The sequence below is a fragment of the Salarias fasciatus genome, chromosome 14 (genome assembly GCF_902148845.1).
Source record: "Salarias fasciatus chromosome 14, fSalaFa1.1, whole genome shotgun sequence".
Taxonomy (NCBI): Eukaryota; Metazoa; Chordata; class Actinopteri; order Blenniiformes; family Blenniidae; genus Salarias; species Salarias fasciatus.
The window spans coordinates 14,833,705-14,853,141 of NC_043758.1; the positions used below are offsets into that span (position 1 = coordinate 14,833,705).

The 19,437-nt window shown below is 40.4% G+C and overlaps 1 protein-coding gene across 1 annotated transcript; it reads right to left on the reverse strand.

The window, feature by feature from the left end:
- Positions 1-11,824: 11,824 nt before the first annotated feature.
- On the reverse strand, positions 11,825-15,015 carry LOC115400678 (olfactory receptor 52E8-like). The gene is made up of 2 exons (XM_030108690.1): positions 15,002-15,015; positions 11,825-12,743 (listed from the first exon to the last, which is right to left on the reverse strand). The coding sequence occupies exons 1-2, from the start codon at positions 15,013-15,015 to the stop codon at positions 11,825-11,827; spliced, it is 933 nt and encodes a 310-aa protein (XP_029964550.1).
- Positions 15,016-19,437: the final 4,422 nt, after the last annotated feature.

Below are 19,437 nucleotides of genomic sequence, written 5' to 3' on the forward strand. Positions count from 1 at the left end.
GGCAGAAGAATCATCCCGTTTTTCACCAGGAACTGCATTACGCGCAGGGCCCGGTGCGCCGGCGCGAAATCGTGGTGCAGCCACCACTCGCCATCCCGCCAAAGCTCAAAGTTAATCATGCATCAATTAAATTTGTAGCATCAATAGAAGTTTCAATTAACCTTTTCTGACAGCCCTAACAACTATATATAACTATATATGTTATCTTTTTTGAAAATAACACATAGTCAGGCTTAGAAAAAGAGGGCAAGGGACAGCCTGCCTGCTGTCCACACCTGACAGACAGGTTAACTCTCAGAAGCATCCCAGGTATTCCATACAGCTTGTATACTTGTCAAACGTGGAGAATGGGAGGCTATAGCAATCACAGTTGTAGCTATAGGTAAAGTAGAGCTTCTCCAAGTAGTGGATTATATTTTGCATTTACAGTTTTAATAATAATTGGCTACTACTTTTCTCTGAATAATTGAGTGATACAACACTGAAATAAAGCAGTATAACCATTAACTTAGCTTAAAACATTTCCTAACAATTCACTTTGTTTTTCTCATAGAGTGTATGTGATGCAGCCATAATTGCCTTTCATATTTTAAATTGCATTTAATAACCTTTAATTAGTTTGTTTTGATGAAGTTAAAGTATGACAAAGCCCCCAATGTAAGGTGATTGGACGATGCATTTGTCCAATGAGAAGCATGATTTTTTTTTAACACCTGTGGGTTAACAGAGCTGTTAAACTCAGAGTCAAACTCAGTTCTTTACAATCTGTCAACAGCTGCTCAGAGCTGACTCTGAGCTACAGTCCTATTTTGCTTTGAGGGAAGCTGGTTGTTATCTCTCTATAGACTTTTTAATTGTGGCTTTTATTTCACAATGTCTTCACACAATTCTTCAATTGAACTGACACATTTTTTCTTTGGTGATGTTGACAGTTTCAAAAGGCCTGTGGTAAGTGGTGTGGTAATCATGATTGTCTATATTATACTTACTATCGCCAATGCAGTAAATACTGTTTTTATTATTTCTGACCAGAAGCTACACAAACCCATGTATCTTTTGATTTGCAATCTGGCTGTTGTTGATATTATGTTTACTTCAAGTGTAGTTCCAACAATAATTGGCGTTCTTTTTGGTACTGTTAAAAGCATATTCTATGTGCCCTGCTTAATTCAAATGTTTGTTCGCCACTGGTCGTCAGCGATGGAGATGTTTGCATTAGCTTTCATGGCATTTGATCGTGTGCTTGCTGTCAGTTATCCTTTTCAATACCACAATTATTTAACAAATGCACGGACTCTCATCACAGCATCGATCCTCTGGCTTTCTTCAGCTTGTATTTTAGCTGTCATGCCTGCAACTGTGGTCCCCCTCCCTCATTGCTACCCCAAGCTGAAGTACATATACTGTGATTATGCTGCCGTTGTGAGAAGCACTTGCGCAGACGTGAATTACTATTTCAATCTCGTCACTGTGATAATATTTTTTTTGTTATTTTTCACTTTCTTTTTTATCTGCCTGTCATATATTGCAATCCTTGTTCAAGTGAAATTGTCATCAAGTTCAGAAAAAAGGAAAATTTATAGCACTTGTTTGAGTCACTTCATTGTCGTCTCATGTTATTATGGTCCTGCATTTGTCCGTGTTGTTTTGACCAGAGTGGGTTTGGTGTTAACAATAGAGCAATGGTATGGTGCAGTGTTTGTCATCATTCTCGGGCCACCTTTTGTAAATCCTTTTGTGTATTGTCTCAGGACTAAAGAGATTAGATCTAAGCTCTTGAAGATTTTCCAAAATATTAAAACGTCTCTTTAGTTTCTGCTAATCTGTCACTGTATTTACTTGACTCCAACATGCCCTGAAAAGCTGGAAATCAGTGGTTATTTTCTATAGCGATGGCTCTGCTCATTATTTTCAATAAGAAAAACAAAGAAACCTTGCTGTTGTTTGTTTTTCAAGGACTACTGTTTGATAATGAAGTACTGGATCACATCCATGCTTTAAACGTTGCCTTTTTCATCAATGTCATGATTCACTGTCACATTTGACTGTTGTGTCCTTCATTTCCGATGTGTTTACATACATTCAATTCATATATATTTAATATATGTAAATATATTTTAGGGAAAACGTTTTATGATAAGCGGTTATTCCACATTCACACTCAATGTCCTTCTTGACTTTGTGTTTACATTTTATTCCAAATCTGGCCACCAATTGTTTTTCAGCTGTATAAATCCTGTTTTTGAGAAGCATCAGTTTGGTGGCAGTGAATGCCACATTGCTGAGCACAGCTCAGGGTCATAAGAAGATTCATTTTGTGTGTTTTTCCCTTCATGTGTTTTTGTGAGAGTGAACTCTCACCCTGCAGCTCTCTTCGCCGGGTGTGTGTTTTCCTCATGAACCCCTGCACTGCTACTTCAGAACTCACCTCACACCCATCATGAATAATCTCTTTTTTTTTTTTGATTGAACATTGCTTACTGCTTGGGCTGTCAAAATTAGTGCGATAATAAAGAGTTAATTCAAATTCCTACTGACGCTGCTAATTTATTTGATGCACGATTTTACTTGCACATGATTTGTGGTCCTCGTCCTGCACTGTAGTTTGGGAAATTGAGCTGTCTGTGATGTGATACTGCACTCTTTTTTAAAGTATGTGGCAGTATGCACTTTAAAGCTGTTTGTAATGCATCAAAACACAAGAAGAAGAAGCAGTTTGGAAAAATCAGGCGTAATACGTCGTGCTCCAATCCACAGCAACGTGAACCCAGCATCTACATACAGTATAAGATGTCTGTGGTGACAACAGTTTGGATGAGGAGTAGAGAGGAATAAGGAGGCTGTGCCTCTTTAATTATCTTAGAAGGTAATTCTCTTGTATTACTGACCAAAAGGACTTGTTGGTTCAGGTGTCTGTTACTGATGCGTGAGCTCAATCAGTTTGTGTTGAAAAATGTTTGGAAAACTGGAAATTTAGTTGGTTGGACACTACATGGTAAGATTATGACTAAATGATGTTCCATTCAGGTCAAAATCTCCCTCCACCCTATTTTTTTTTTTTTTTTACCTGCAGAATGTTTGAGGTTATGTAGAGATTATTCTGAACAGTCTTTGATATTGTTCTGGACTGCGGCAACAACAATAAACATGCATTTACTTAAAGGTGCATTACGGAGTTTTTCAACTTTAAAAATACTTCTTTTCCACCATAAATATGTTACACATATTCAATGATGTGTAGAATGTGCCCTGACATATTCACTGCAAGTACCGCTAACAGCGCTAAATTGTCTCTTGAAAGTTGCAGCGCACAGGGAGAATTGAGACGATTTAACATAATACGCGCTCCCGCTGGCTTTAGCTTTTCGCCACTACTCCGCCAGATGCTTAGTGAGCAACAACTGAGCAGTATTAGAAAAGACCAGTGTCTAGCACTGCCACAACACCAACATAGACTCCATGCAGGCAAAAGAAACTTAAATTTGACTCAAGTGCTACTAAAACAGCGAGGAAGGAGTTCCTCTCTTATGTACACGTTAGAGATGCACGAATGACTCTTTTTTCCATCCGCAACCGCTTCTTAAAATCTCCATCCGCCCGCAGGAAAGATTTTTTATCAATTTTCAAAACTGAACCCGCCCGCCATCCGCAGAATAGTGTTTTGGCTATTAAAATATTGCTTTTTTTTTATTTGAGTGCTTTAACCGCAACCCGCCTGAATGTAATTAAAATCTTAATTTTTCGACACGTCATCCACCCGATCCGTGGTTATGCGCGGGTTCGCGGGTGCAACCGCAATCTGCGCATCTCTCGTGCACGTACATGGACATAAGCCACAGATACGAGCATTTCACTAAGCTGCAGTTATGCCAAAGGCCTGCAGGGGCCGTTGTTTCGCATGAAACGTGCAACTCCTTAATGAACCTTTAAAGCAAGCATATTTGTTCACTTCTAAGTTAATGAGAGGATGAAGAACTTGAAATTTTTGCCTTTCATGTATATTTAGAGTAGATAAATAAATGTGCAATGAAATTGCAAGTAAACGAGAGTTACCTATAGACAATCATGGGAATAATCACAATTAAATATTTTAATCGATTGTCAGCCCTACTTACGACGTAATATACACAATACAAATCTCAGTAATTTTTTTGCTGTCACAGAAAAACATATTTTTGACTGTATTTCTGCTGTATGATTAGCCTAAATAAAAGAGAATCACATAATTCCGACAGTTTATTTGTTGTTTTTGAGGCAAAATTCTAAAAACAATTGTTCAATTCAAACTCAGAATCAGAAAGCCTGGACACTGACTTATTGACGTCAAATGTATGCACAGGATTTAAAGAAGAAATCAGTCTCTGCCAGTGCTGCCAGCTGCTGGTCACAGAACACAATTCCAGATGATCTTTTCTTTGGCTGTGGCCTAAGATTTTCATTTAAAAAACCTATTGCCATTCTACTTTGTATGAAATATATACCAAAACACAGTCTTTAAATAAAGTCAAATAAAGACTTTGAGATGAGTACTAATAAAACAATGACAGTTTTTGTTGTCAGATGTAAAAAGTTGTGAATTTTCAGGATGTGGATTCCAGTGTGTATCAAAACATGGAGAGTCTGTCCCTGTATGGTTCCAAAAGAGACGTTCTGGGAACAATAGGGGGAGGGGGAGAATCATTTTTTGCATGAGCTTTCATGTTTTGTGAGATCTTGCAAAATGGAGTTGAAAAACACCTTTATGATGTGCTGTGTGACCTGTTTCATGGTCGTATATATTGCAAGCCTAATTTATCCTCTGGTGATGTTTGAGTCGTTAGATGTGGGTATTTTGTAGAAATTCCTGATCATACACACCAAAACTTGTCAGTTCGGACAACTTTCATCAGTCACAGATAAAGATATTGGGGATACACATTACTTGAGCGTGTTTGACACTACACCTGCCAGAAAATATATCACCCCCTCTACAATCCCCAGGAGCAGCCTGCGCTCCCGCACTGTCACCCAACTCCACAGGCATGATGCTCAAACATCCATGGTCACCAATGTGGCGGTCGCAGAAGGAGGCCCCCCAAAAAAAGAGGCCCGACGCCAAATCTAATGGTCGACCCCTACTAAAGTGTCTTAGGACAATTTTTGAATATTCTTGTGTGACTTATGCCATTATTTTTTATAGGATGGCGATATTAAAGTTTTGAGTTTGGACATCAGGAGCCTTTCTGTATGCTGTTTACACATTCTCCCTGATTGTGGGTTTTCTCTGTACTGTGATTTCACCCAACATCCAGAAACATCCATTTGTGGATGATTGGTGGCCTGCATGTGTGTGTTGATTTTTGCTGTGTGATTGACAGGTATCCTGTCCATGATTCACTCTGCCTTCATTGGCACTCATCTGAGAATTAATATTAAAAGTGTTGTTAAGATTACATTTTTCTCTTTGAAAAATATTGCCAGAATCATGTATTTCTTTTTTTTTTTTTTTTTTTTTTTTTTTTACACAATGCTGAAACATTGATGCATCTGTTTTTCTTTCCTGGAGCAAATGTAGTCTATACAATTTCCAAAATGACAACTTACATTCCTCCAGTTCCCTTTCATTCGATACACTCTGTTATGTATTATTTAAGGATATATACGTATGTGCACAGAGGTAGAATGTTTAAGCTGATGGTGAGATCTGAAACCTGGGGTGTTTTTGCAGAGGAGGATTGGGAGTGTGACGATGAGGCAGAGGAATGTGCTTTTCTTGGGAAGTTCCCAAGGAAATTAATGAGTGTCTGCTTTGATGTTACAATTAAGGTTTATGGGGGGTTAGTAAAGTGCTCATATTAGCTGCAGCGTAAAGTACTATTTTCTTACAGTGCTTACATATTACATAGATGGACTTGATATTGAGGAAGTTTTGGAGTTTTGGTTTTTTGGGGTCATAGTAGATTATAAACTGACATGGAAACCTCATCTAGCCTACACTAAAACAAAGACAGCACATAAAATTGTTGTACTGAACAAAGCAAAGTATGTGTTGAATTATGATGTTCTGAGAATTTTGTACTGTTCACTCATTCTGCCATATTTAAGTTATTGTTTGAAATTGTGGGGCAATGCATACTGTATGTGAGCAGCATGAAGCCTTTATTTATTTTACAGAAAAAGAGCTGTAAAAATCATTCACAAAGCAGATCCAAGAGAGCCCATAACCACAGTGTTTTTAGGGTCAAGCATGGTGAAACTTAAAGATCGACCGTATTTTCCGCACTATAAGGCGCATCTAAAAGCCTCTAATTTTCTCAAAAACCAACAGTGTGCCTTATAATCAGGTGCGCCTTTTTTTGGCGGAAAATACAATAATAAAGACCACCAGGTTGTCAGTCTGTGTTGTTTTGACTACGGTTCCCATAAGGCTTACGGCCTGATCACATGAGCAAACAACCTCTGCTTGCTTGTAGTTAAGCTTGCCAGTTCAAACAGAATAGCAAACATGAAGCTTCAGGCACATTATCCACCTCTAACCTGTCAGTCACCATAATCACATAATTTGTCCTCTAGTCTCCTAACCGGGGAGCAGTTTTATCATTTGGGCGTGACGGCTCCTTTGGTGGCTTGCTCTGTCATCTCTGCTGGGTCTACTATGCACTGAGTGTTGCAAGCTACACTCATGTACAGTGGCTTCTCTGCAGGGCGTGTACATATGTCCCATACTATGTGTGATGTACCAAGTGAAGTATGAGGCGTGATTGAATTTAGGCTGTCTTGGAGGTAGAATGAAGTTTGAGGAAGTGAGCGCTCATAAGAAACTTCCATTTTTCATCTGGTCTGCTCTTCTTGGTGGTGTGTGTGTGTGTGTGTGTGTGTGTGTGTGTGTGTGTGTGTGTGTGTGTGTGTGTGTGTGTGTGTGTGTGTGTGTGTGTGTGTTGGTGGGCAATCTAGGTAGAGACTTGGTATGTTAAGTAATTATAAATCATAGCTGATGAATTGTAAAATTATTTATGTAACACACACATTTTGAATGGCCTACAAACTTCAAATGAGCCATTTTAATCACAATAATCACGATTAACTCCAGGATTGGGGTGTGATTAATCGCGATTAAGAAATCTAATCGTTGCCCAGCTCTAGACTTTATCATAGGTTTACAGAAAAAGTGACCAAATCTGCTAGGTCAAAAATATACCTACAGCAACATGAATTTGCCATTTTGGTGACTCAGAAAGTTGTGACAATGAAATGAGCTTCATAGTATGACCTCTTACACTGTGTTTCCACCGGACGCATTTAACACAACTGCATTTGCGTGACAAATGACACCGTGCCGTGCTGGACGCACAAGTTTTAATCAGTGGTGTGTGAATTAATTCGCGCGACGCGTCACGCTGGTACAAATATGCAGCACAGAACATCCTGCAGAAACATCACAGCCTCCTCATCACCGTCTCCTGCACAGCAGCAGTGAGCAGGATTCTTTTGTTTGTCCCACAGTCCTGTGTGCACCTGGCTGTCTGTGTATTTGTGTGTATGTGTATGTATATGTGTGTGTGTGTGTGTGTGTGTGTGTGTGTGTGTGTGTGTGTGTGTGTGTGTGTGTGTGCTGATCGATGGTGCGGTTTTGTTCTGTTTTGTTTTTATGACTGTTTTTACTGTTCATCACTTTGCGTTGTTTGTATGAATATGAGAAGTGTTTTCACAAATAAAGATTGAGATTGAGATGACTCCGCCTGCCACCGTCGCTGCTCTGTATGGCATGGGGAAGTCACCTCTGGCTGTGGCTGAGGCGCCGCATCGCTTCTGAATGCATGCTGCCCTCCGGAGGCGGTCTGAGCTCGGTGAGTTCCACCATCTTCTGCAGGAGCTGTGCCTGGATGACGGTCGGTTCCAGCACTACTTCAGGCTGACGCCCGGTTTCCACCAAAAGCGGTGAACAAATGAGATTGTGCTTGCCGCAGGCCACTCGCCTTGGCATCATGCAAACTGTTTTGCGTGGTCGGAGCCCTGCATGCCCTCCGTCAGCACGTCCGTGACGACCTCCACGCTGATAGGTTGTCCTGCCGTGACTTCGCTTGAAAAGTTAAATTATTTCAACTCAAGTGACAAGCTTGGAGTGGTGAATGGGCGGGCTTCGGGCAGCGAGCGGTGGCGAGTGGCAGTGCAAGTCGATGGGTGCATGAATTTTTCGCTGGAAACGCTCGCCGCCGGCCGCCCCCCCCCATTTCATCGCTCGCCGTCCGCCACCCGCTGCTTGAGAGTGAGCGACAATCACGTCATTACATTGACTTTGTATGTAATCTCATCGCACGAAAAATTTGCGTCGCATCCGGTGGAAACACACCGTTAAGTTCTTGTGAGTGGTTATGAGTGACTACAGGTGGTGATTTCCCTGAGGTAATTTAAATAGGGGTCATTGGATACAAATGGCCACAAATGCTACAATGGGAAGTCAAAGGAGCTCAGCATGGATCTGAAAAAGCGAATCATTGATTTACTTTTTGTTGTTGTTGTTGTTGTTACAAAGAAGTATCTGTTCCAGTCACATTATCAGAGAAAAATCAGACTTGTACAAATAACTGAGGGTTCAACAGAACCGTGACATTATGTTCTTTACAAGTGTATGTAAACTTTAGGCCGCAACTGTATATGCATTTGGATTGTTTTGATTATTCTTTTATCTGTCTTTGAATTATTGCATGACTTTTGACCTTTATGTTTGCCTGTGGCCCAAGCTGAACCCTTAAATCCACATGAAATACAGATAAAACTTGAAGTATATTATGAAGAAATATCTTAATGCCACTGGTCATTCATTTAAATATTTATATAAAATTAATAAATAAGTTTAAAAGTATTATCTTCATTTAAAAACACCCCACTGATTAAAGAATCAAATTTTATTTATCTTTTAAAAAAAATTCAATTTATAATTTTCATCCAGTAGCCGTGAGCCAATCATGAGCTCCATTAGCCATGTGGTAGGCCATCACTTCCTGCTTCTCGGCAGACATGGCAGAAACACCTTGTGTAGTGTTGCACAGGAGATTAATCCAAGATCATCATCAGGAACCACGTGTATGATCAAATGTTCAGGCCGAACATTTGGAGAGTTGAGTAAAGCCAGGAGTGCAGAAACTGACTCAGGGGTTTTTGTTTTTTTTTTTTTTGTGTGGACTGTTTTCCTGCTATGTTATGTGATGAATGCCCATCACTTGGCGCATAGGTAAGGCTTCTGACCAGGAGTGGAAACACATTCCGCCAGGAGCTGGAGCTTTGCCGGCCGAGAGTAGTGGGGCTGCACAGCCCAGGATTTCAGATTGCCAGTGTGAACTGGGTGGTGAGCCAGGGCGGACCCAAAGAAACAACGCGCATCTTGATCACTCATCTTCTCCTTCACAGTGGTAGGATTGATCCGAACAATGATACACCGGAGTGCTGACACAGTGGAATACAGACTAAAGAACAGTGACAATTGAAAGGGCTCCAACAAAACAAAGACCACTTGGGAACAGGGTTTTCTTTTTGCCGGCTTTTATTATTTTAGTTTATTATTTTTCATATATTGTGAGGCATTTCTATGTTCATGTTTATTGATGTTGATGGTTTCGAATAATACGTTTACGCTCAATCAAATCGTTGTGTGTGTCGTGTTTGGTATCCAATCACTGGCTCTTAAAAATCTAGAATCGTTCTGATACTAGCCCAATTGATTTGATTGACCGATACCCACCTGTAAATGGTCTACACTTATATAGCGCTTTTACACTGCATTGACACATTCACTCATTCACACACACATTCACACACCAGTGGTGGCGGCTGCCAGACAAGGCGCTCAGTCCATCCACTGGGGGCAATTTGGGGTTCAGTGTCTTGCCCAAGGACACTTCGACATACAGACAGGGGGAGACAGGAATTGAAGTAACAACCTCCCGATTGTGAGCCAACCACTTTCCCCACTGAACCACAGCCGCCCCACACTTGTGCTTTATTTCAACTTTTTAATGCTGGTTACACCAAACTCAATTACTGAAGAACAAACTGCCAGATGTTCCTTGGGTTGTTTTAGAAACCACTGTTAGACATAAATTATGGCCTTTACCGAGAAGCTGTTTGACTTGATGTCTTCAAAAATGCAGTTTTTCATAGAGCACATTTAAAAAAATCAATAGCTAGTAACCAAAGTGCTTTACCATTGTAAAAGACAGAAACAAACAGAGTAAAGCAAGACATTGTGATTTAATTGGAATGGAATGCTATTTATTGTCATTGCAATAAGTTACAACAAGTTACAAGTGCAACGAAATTACTGGGGTTTAAAGATGCCCAGGCAGCCAGTTACAGCGCTCCGTCTTGAAAAGAGTTAAAGGAACCCAGACAGATTTTTTTTTTTTTTTTTGGGGGGGGGGTTTAAAAAAAAAAAAAAAAAAGGTACATCAGTTCAGATCACAGTTCCAGAGAGAGTCCAGATTAAAAGTGAAAGCCCAAAAAGATGGCCAAGCCCGTGCACATACATAGCATGACATAAGACAGTTGCTTCAGTTCAGCAGATCAGCAGTCGCAGCTACATCACAACGCTACACGTCCTTACCACTGGTCGTCAGCAGAAAAGTGTGGTGGAGGCGTTGAGAGTTCTGGGAGGGAATGTGTGTGGCATTTCAGTTCATCAGTCCATGTGTTTGTGTGTGGTTTGGCCCGTCACCCCTTTGCACTCCAGCTCAGATGGTAGTTGCCTGGGACGGCCTTGAACGAAGCAGTTCAAAGGTGATCTGGGATGCGCTGGGAGTAACAAGAGTGAAGATAGATAAGCAATCATTTTGGCCTTGAATCTTCAGAGGGATGTTTGGAGTTCCAGGGGTGCTAGACGCAATCAGAAGGCATCTTGATTTGGTCTGGAAGGAGGCGTTTTGACCTTCCTTTGCTTGGTTCTCCGCTTTTCAGACAGAAGCTGGGTTTAACCCTCTCGGTGATGGTGACAACCAACTTGCATCTCAATCGTCCATAGCCCAAATTGTCTCCCTTTTGAAAGAGTTCGCACAAACGGTCAGCATCAGCAGCTTTTGCCCATTGATTTGAAAAGACCGTCATCCCTTGGACCTCTTCTGTGGTGGCGGTCTTCTTAATCCTCCAGAGCAGGGGTGTCAAACTCGTGCAAGAATAAATATGTGAATTTCAAACAGGTGAGAAGAGCCTGACAAGCAGAGGCAGCATGTCCCAAATATCTTCTGTACCCAATGTGCTTAGTTTACATAGAGTTATGTAATCTCAAGAGGCTTATAGATCATCATCAAATACTTTACATCAAACATCAAATATTATACAACAGTGATGGAGTAAATTCTGCTCCAAATGAGGAAATTCCAATATTAAAGGTTAAAACAAGATGTGATGAGTTATTTGTAGAGAAATTTGTTGTTGCTTTGTTTAGGAAGTCATCAATGGTAACAGCCTGAAATGTGGAAAGTCTGTGGAATTAAAATATTTCATATCCAAATAATGTCTAAATGGAGGGCAGTACTGCCTTACACATTGTTTATTGACTAAGTGCTAAAGGTAAAATTTAAGTTTTAAATAAAATATTTAAAGTAGATAAATTGCACATTTTCATCATCAGTTGAAAGGAGTAACAAGAGTGAAGTTCATGCCAACAATTTAACACAACAGGTTTTTGGTTTAACCTATGAATAAATCCCATATTTTCACAAACACAGCAAACATCAGAAGAGGAACATTTCACTTTACAGAAGTTTAAAGAACATAAAATTGCATAGCAATTACATGTTACTTGAGATTTCATGCACAGATAAGAAAAGAGTGTTCGCCGTTTTGCTGGTATTTAATTTTTTCTCAGCCTTTTCATCAACAACTGCTTAATGTCTAGAGTCTTAAGACAATATATGAGTGGATTGACAGCTGCAGGTAAAAGACTGTACAATAATATTAATACGATGCGAATATCGAGACTGAAGGAAAAGCCCACAGCGTTAGCCAGATAAACAAAACATCTGGGTAGATAAAAGAGGCATGTGATAAATATTTGTGGAGTACATGTTGATAAAGTTTTTTGACGCCCTGAGACATTGGACATTTTTGTAATCACCACAATAATGGAAATGTAAGAAAACAGGATGAATGCAAGAGGCAGCAAAAGAAAAAACATGGCAACACACAGAGCTAAGACAACAGCTCCTCGAACGTGTTCTCCACATGCCTGATTTGATATGGAAATGTGATCACAGTAACACTGTGGAATGACATTAGTTTTACAAAAGGGTAAAGCGACGAGTTGCAGTACAATACCTATCATCCATGGCAGGGGTATGAACCAGGCAAATCCACACATTACAGATATGCTTTTGTTTGTAATTAGAATGGGATAACGCAGTGGGATACATATTGCAATGAACCGATCAAGAGCCATTACCAGCAACATGAAAGAAATCACTGACCCTAAATAATGAACAAAAAACATCTGCGCAAAACAGCCATAAAATGTTATAATGCCGTCACCAAACCAATATTTTGCAATGATCTTTGGGAGAGTGACGGTTCCAAACATCAAGTCATTCAGTGCCAGGTGACAAAAAACCAGGTATGTTGGCTTTTGCAGGCACTTTTCAAGCATAACAAATACCAAAATGAAAACATTCCCAGCAGCAATAGCAAGGTAAATGAGAAAAAGCAGAGCCGATGCAGGCCCATAATATTGGGAGGAAAGTCCAGGGAATCCAAGAATAAAGAAATTGCTTATATTTCTAAAATTAGAAATCATAATTATACTTAGAGTAAAAATATGCTTGAACAAGACATAAAAAAAGAGATGTTAAAAGCACAGATTAAATACAACTAAACACTCTTTGAATTAACAGAAATAATACAAATAATTTACAATAGGTTTGTTATATTTGTTATATGTAACTGTTGTAATTTCTGTCTCAAGACCTCCCGTATCTCTTTAGAAACTGCAGCCTGATGATCAAGACATCACAATGTGTGGAGGACAGCATGTTTTCGTGCTTTTATCATCTTTGATCTGGCATGTCCTCTGAGGATTCTCCAGGAATTCAAAGGATTTTTGTTTTACTGAAGAATTATTCATGGTCACGATTTCCACAGTTATTCGGGCTTTGAATCGCATTGTTAAATTCTGTTCTTTTGCATTTGAATGCAGTTTTCAATCCATAATATAAAGCATTCTTCAGTCCAAACAATCACTTCAAATGGTTTATTTTGAATTCAACCAATGTCTGTTCACCAGTGTGACTTACATCAAAGAGTGGACTCAAACACACACTTTTGTAGTGCTAAAATCAATACCAGGCACAAAGTACGCACAAGTACGCATGAAATACCCGGATGTGGACTAACTCTGCCCACTTTACCAAGTCTGCATCAGACCAGACTTGTGCAGACTTGAGAAGCGAAATTTCCCAGAATGCGTTTCGCAAGACATAACGGAGAAGTAAACATGCAGCAGTGAGTAAAAAAAACTAAAAAAAAGCCATCATAAACTGTTATTATTGGCCTGACATGGCAACAATACTCATGTCCATACTGCCTCTTTCAATAAACATCACTGTGACTCATATCCGTTGTCATTTCTTTGGTTATTGAGCAGTTTAAGCATTGTTGCTATAAAGCTAGCCAGCATCGGAATCCCCTGAAATCACTGAGGGGGGGCGGGGCTACACCTCGGTCACATCTTGACATGGAGTGGGCAGACAGTCACATCTGCCCTGAAAGTTTTGACTGTACTACTTGCCATTTACTGCACACGTCATCACGCCACTACATACGAGGGAATATGTGCGGAACAAATAATCCCCCGTTCATTCTGCTTCGCCGTCAGGTGGCATTTATATGACACACGGAGTGATTTATTGATCAGCGTAGACTACCCTGTACAATCGGATCCAAAATACAATCCGCGCTGAGTGAAGCGGATCCACTCGGGCATTTATATGACACATTTACAATCAGCTTCGCCTTACAATCCGATTGTACGGGGCCCATGTAAACTTGCCTAATGTGGCTGTGAACTCCTACCAGTATGCATACAGGCGGAACCACTCCACAGCTGATGCTATCTCCACTGTGATCCACTAGGCCCTCTCCCACACAGAGATCAAGGACTCCTACGTGAGGCTGCTTTTCCTGGACTTCAGTTCTGCATTTAAGACTCTCATCCCACAGAAACTGGTGTCCAAACTGGCTGAACTGGGAACCCCGTTATCACTGTGCAACTGGGTCCTGGACTTCCTGACTGTGAGGCCACAGAGTGTCAGGATCAACAACACCTCATCCTCCACCATCATCCTGAACACCGGTTCTCCTCAGGGATGTGCACTCAGCCCGCTGCTGTACACGCTGATGACCTTCAACTGCAGAGCTCGGCACAAGAACAATCTGGTTGTCAAGTTCGCTGATACAGGTATTCACTTATTAAACTAATGAGATAGTGCTGAATGAAGTATTTGCCCTATCTGTCATGGATGGAGTGAACTCAGCCACAGACGGAGTTGACTTACAATAAAAAAAAAATAAAAAAAAACAGGTTTACTCAGGCAACCAAAACAGGCAAGTTTAATCCAAGGCTGAGTAAGAGTTCAAAATCCAGATGAGCAGGCAACAACTGAAGGAGCTGAATCATCACACAGACAGGACACATCAGGAACACTAAACTGATCAAAACAGACACGTCACACAGAACAGACAAACCGAGACAAGCTGGAGGGATGAAACTAGTTAAACCTGAGCCGGGAGAGGAGACATGACACCACTGGTCAACAAGAAGTTTGGACACACCAGGTGTAGGAGACCAGGGAAGCAGGGACGAATGCAGATAGTAGGGAGGATGAGAGACACAAATGGGGGTACAGAACTGGAGAGACAGGGAATAAAATAACTCACAGAACCCTGATATTATCAATATATGTAAATCACTTTCCTAATTAGCGTGGTCATATCTTGTGGGGAGTGTTTTTTCAGTGTTTGGTTCTTATGTGACTCTGACTCACTCACATCCATTAAAGGTGCATTGAGGAGTTTTACAACCTTAAAAATACTTATTTTCCACCATAAATATGGTACACATTTTTAATGATGTGTTCAATGCGCCCTGACATATTCATTACAAGTACCTCTAACAGCACTAAATTGTCACTTGAAAGTTGCAGTGCGGGTCCGGCACCAGAATTTTTTGGGGGAGAATTTGAAAGGAATGACGTAATGCGCGCTCCGGCTGGTTAGGTTTCATTTTGTCCGCCATTACTCCGCCAGATGCTTAGTGAGCAACAACTGAGCAGGAGCTTCCAGAAAGTAAGAAAAGACTGGCTTCCAGCACTGCCACAGCTCCAGCACAGACTCCACCATGTAAAAGAAACTTCAATTTTACTTGAGTGCTACTAAACGAGCGAGGAAGGAGTTCCCCTCTTCCGTGCACGCAAGCCACAGGCACGAGTTTTTCACAAAGCTGCATTGCGCCCAAGGCCTGCAGGGGGCGCTGTTTTGCATAAAATGTGCAAACTCCTTAAAGCAACACTAAGGAACTTTCAGTTTTCGTTGATTTTGGCGGCGCCAGTGGACAAAAGCGGTAGTGTTTTGTCTGAAGGAATACTACAGTTCCCATGAGGACTAACGCATGACGTAGTAAAATGCTGCTCCTGATGGCATGCTGTCGGACTGAACTCACCCTCATTTGTTTCCAGTGGTTGTGTGAAGGACGGATAGCGAAGAGGTAATGAATCTAATGGTGGCTAAACAATGTTATATCATGATGTGACACATGCCATAAAACAGTCTGCACATTTGGAGTTTTTTAGTGTGCAGGGTTCCTACCACCCTCCTCACAGCTGCTCAGTCCAAGTGAAAGCAATACTGACGCCCTCAGGCCGTGACAGAGGGGTCATTCAACTAGTTGTAAATCGATGTATCGTCACAAAAGATATTAAAATGTTTTATTAAGGTTAAAAAGTTCCTTAGTGTAGGTTTAATGCACCTTTAATGTTTCCAAAGGTCATGAATGACAGAGACGCTCATTGTTCAGTTATTCTTTCACATTTAAGGTAAAGTGCAGCAAATTTATAGAGCTACTAAAATATTCTTCAACATGGGCAACTCTAATGATTTTTGCCTCATTCATTTTATTTTTATTTAAGCCTTTGGGAAGTTCCCTTAAAATTAGAATTAGTGTGAAAAAAAATTCCTTTTTGTTGGCTTTGGAAGTAAGAGTCCCAAGAAAACCAAATGGTAGATTCATTGATTTAATCAGGCTAATGGGTTTATAAGTCTCACTGGAGTAAACAGCAGGTCTGGAACAAAACCCCAGTGTGAGCCAAAGTGAATACTTTGAAAGGGGCGCTAATATCACAAGGGATTAATGAAGGTCCCTCATCACAGTGAATTCTCACAGCATAATTCTGAAGGGCACACAAAATAAAGAGGGACAGACACTCTTACACACTAACATTCATACCTGGGAACAATTTAGAATGACCACTTTGCCAGAAAGCAACAGTTCAACTGTTGCAGGGTACTCACAAATACACAAGGTAAAAAATGGAAATTACATTTTGAAAGGCCTCAAAGCCCAACTTGGGCTTAAATCAGGTACATTTTGATATGAAGGAAAAATTCCCACAACAACGCCACCGTGCAGCCGGTGATGCTTTATTTCTCACATATTACTGTCTATGTGAACCTAATTCTCCAAAATGTAATATCATGCATAAAAAGAGCTTTGAAACTTGAAAATTAACTATTTTTAAGTAGAAGATTGCTTAAACATTTAACAGTGAATTAAAAAGAAAGCTTTCATGACAACAACATTGCATAAGACTGTTTTGAGAACTGAATTCACAAAGGTACAAAGAAAAACACGTGGACCAAACTTCACCTCAAATGATCCACTTGAGACTGCTGTTGACATGAGACACTAATTACCTTCCTCCTGGATCTCATTTATCACGTTGCTTTTGTCATTGGTCTTAAACAAACATGTTGATCTGCCTCTTTAACACAACCTTTTCATGGACAATCATAAACACAATATAGGTTTGTACTATTTCCAGTGATATTGTTCAGATCTGCTAACTGCAATGATTAATGTTATGTAATGTGACATTTGCTAAATATTTAAATAACAAATTTTTGAGTGTGTTCACAATGAGAAAACACCAAAGACCGAAATCTCAGTTTTGGTGTGGCAAAATTGTGTTTCTCTTACATTATAATGCATTTTTGGACAGATTACATCATTGTGGGCATCTTTGACTCAGTAGTTAGAGCTGACTGTCCAACGGTCACGTAACTGGCACATCAGCTCAATCCTCATAATGTCTGTAATGGCTGAAGAGTCCTTGGATGACCCATTGACCTTGAATTGACCTTAAATCAATATCCAACTCCGCTTCCTAACTTTACATCTCTTCAGTCATTTTTCACTTGTAAAGCTTGAGAAGCGCAGTGGCATCTGCGTGATGAAGAATGAGCGGAGCTTGAGTCAATCTTGTTCACTCCTCAGACGTCTTTATTTCTTCAGCATTTCCTCCAGATTTAACACACGTTTGCTCTCAGCGAATCGAACAGATTGGAGCACAATGATGACATCAGATGTGCGACTCTTAGTCAAACAGAACATCAACATTATTTACATAGAGTAAGGGCGCCATCTATTGGCAACACTTAACACCCCCACTCGCACTTATCTCTACTGGGTTATATAAAATAAAACAACAAAATAAGGTTCCAGTTTGACCTTAACAAAATGAAAACACCATCATTTCACTTCACATTTCAAAGTCCAAACATGTGTTGAGCAAACTTCTTCAGCTTTAGCTTTGTTGCTGGCTTTGTCATCACATCAGCAACCATTTGCTCAGTTGGACAATATTCCAGAGTTACTTTTCCAGTGTTGACAGTTTCCCTTATGAAATGGTACTTGATGTCAATGTGCTTGCATCGTTGCCTGTGAACTGGATTTTTCGCTAAAGCGATAGTTCCCTGGTTGTCCTCATAAACTTTGGTTTTGGCGTACTGGTAGCTGTCAATACCCTCGAGCAGTTGGTTCAAATACAAACATTCCTGTAAAGCTAGTGCCAAGGACATGTATTCTGCCTCGCAGGACGATAACGCTACCGTAGGTTGTTTTCTTGTTTTCCATGCGATCAAAGAACTTCCTTCACTTAGACTAACACAGTATCCGGTTGTACTGCGCCTGTCTGTTGCATCTGATGCCCAATCAGCATCACTGTGGACTCTTAGACCAAGTTTTTCTGTGTCATTTCTTTTGAAATGTAGTTCTTGTTCCACTGTACCTTTAAGGTATCTGAACACGTGTTTCACTGTGTTCCAATGTTCCACTGTTGGTTCAGCGAAGTGTTGAGACAGTTTGCTGACCACAAAATTTATGTCTGGTCGAGTACATGTGGATAAGTAAATTAAACTTCCCACTGCTTCTCTGTACTTCCTTGGATTTTTCATTCTTTCTGCATTTTCTGTGTACACGAGTTGTGACTCACATGGGGTCTCTCTGGATTTGCAATCCTGCATTTCAAACTTCTCCAGTAGTTTATTTACATATTTCTTCTGAGACATTTTAACCTGATCTTCTGATTGGTCAAAATCTATCCCCAGAAAATGTTTCAACTTTCCAAGATCCTTCATTTTGAATTTCTTAGCAAGCATGGTTTTTGCACGTTCGAGTACATTGTCACTATTGGCTGCCAAGATTAGATCGTCAACCCAGATGATCAAAATTACTTTCTCATCATGTTTCTCTTTTGAATATACACAGTGATCGGCCGGGTTCTGAACAAAGCCATTTTCAATCAGATGTGTATGTAACACAGTGTTCCAGTTTCGACCTGATTGCTTTAAGCCATAAAGTGATTTTTGCAATTTCCACACAAGTGTTTCCCCTGTTTTTGTCTTTTTCTCATACCCTTGTGGTTGTTCGATGTAAATCTCTTGGTCAATGGGTGCATGTAAATATGCTGTTTTGACGTCCATTTGATGTAAGATTAGATTTTCTTGTGCTGCTTTTTGCATAATCACTCTTACACTTGTCATGTCAGCTGTAGGTGAGAATGTCTCCTCATAGTCAGTTCCTGGTTTTTGGTTGTAGCCTTTTGCCACAAATCTCGCCTTGTATTTGTCTGATCCGTCACTGTCACGTTTGAGTGCATAGACCCATCTGCCCCCCACTGTCTGTTTACCTGGTGGTAATTTTGTGAGGTTGAACGTCTTGTTTTCCTCAAGTGATCTCATTTCCTCATCCATCGCGCTTTTCCAGTGCTTTGACTTGGTTGACACCATTGCGTCCTGGTAAGTTTGAGGAATGTCACACACTGCCCTGTAACACGAATCAATACACATCTGCTGTTTGTCATCAGCATCATCAGTTTCAAATTCTTGAAGGTGAACTGGCCTTCTCCTGGTTCTTGGAGGATT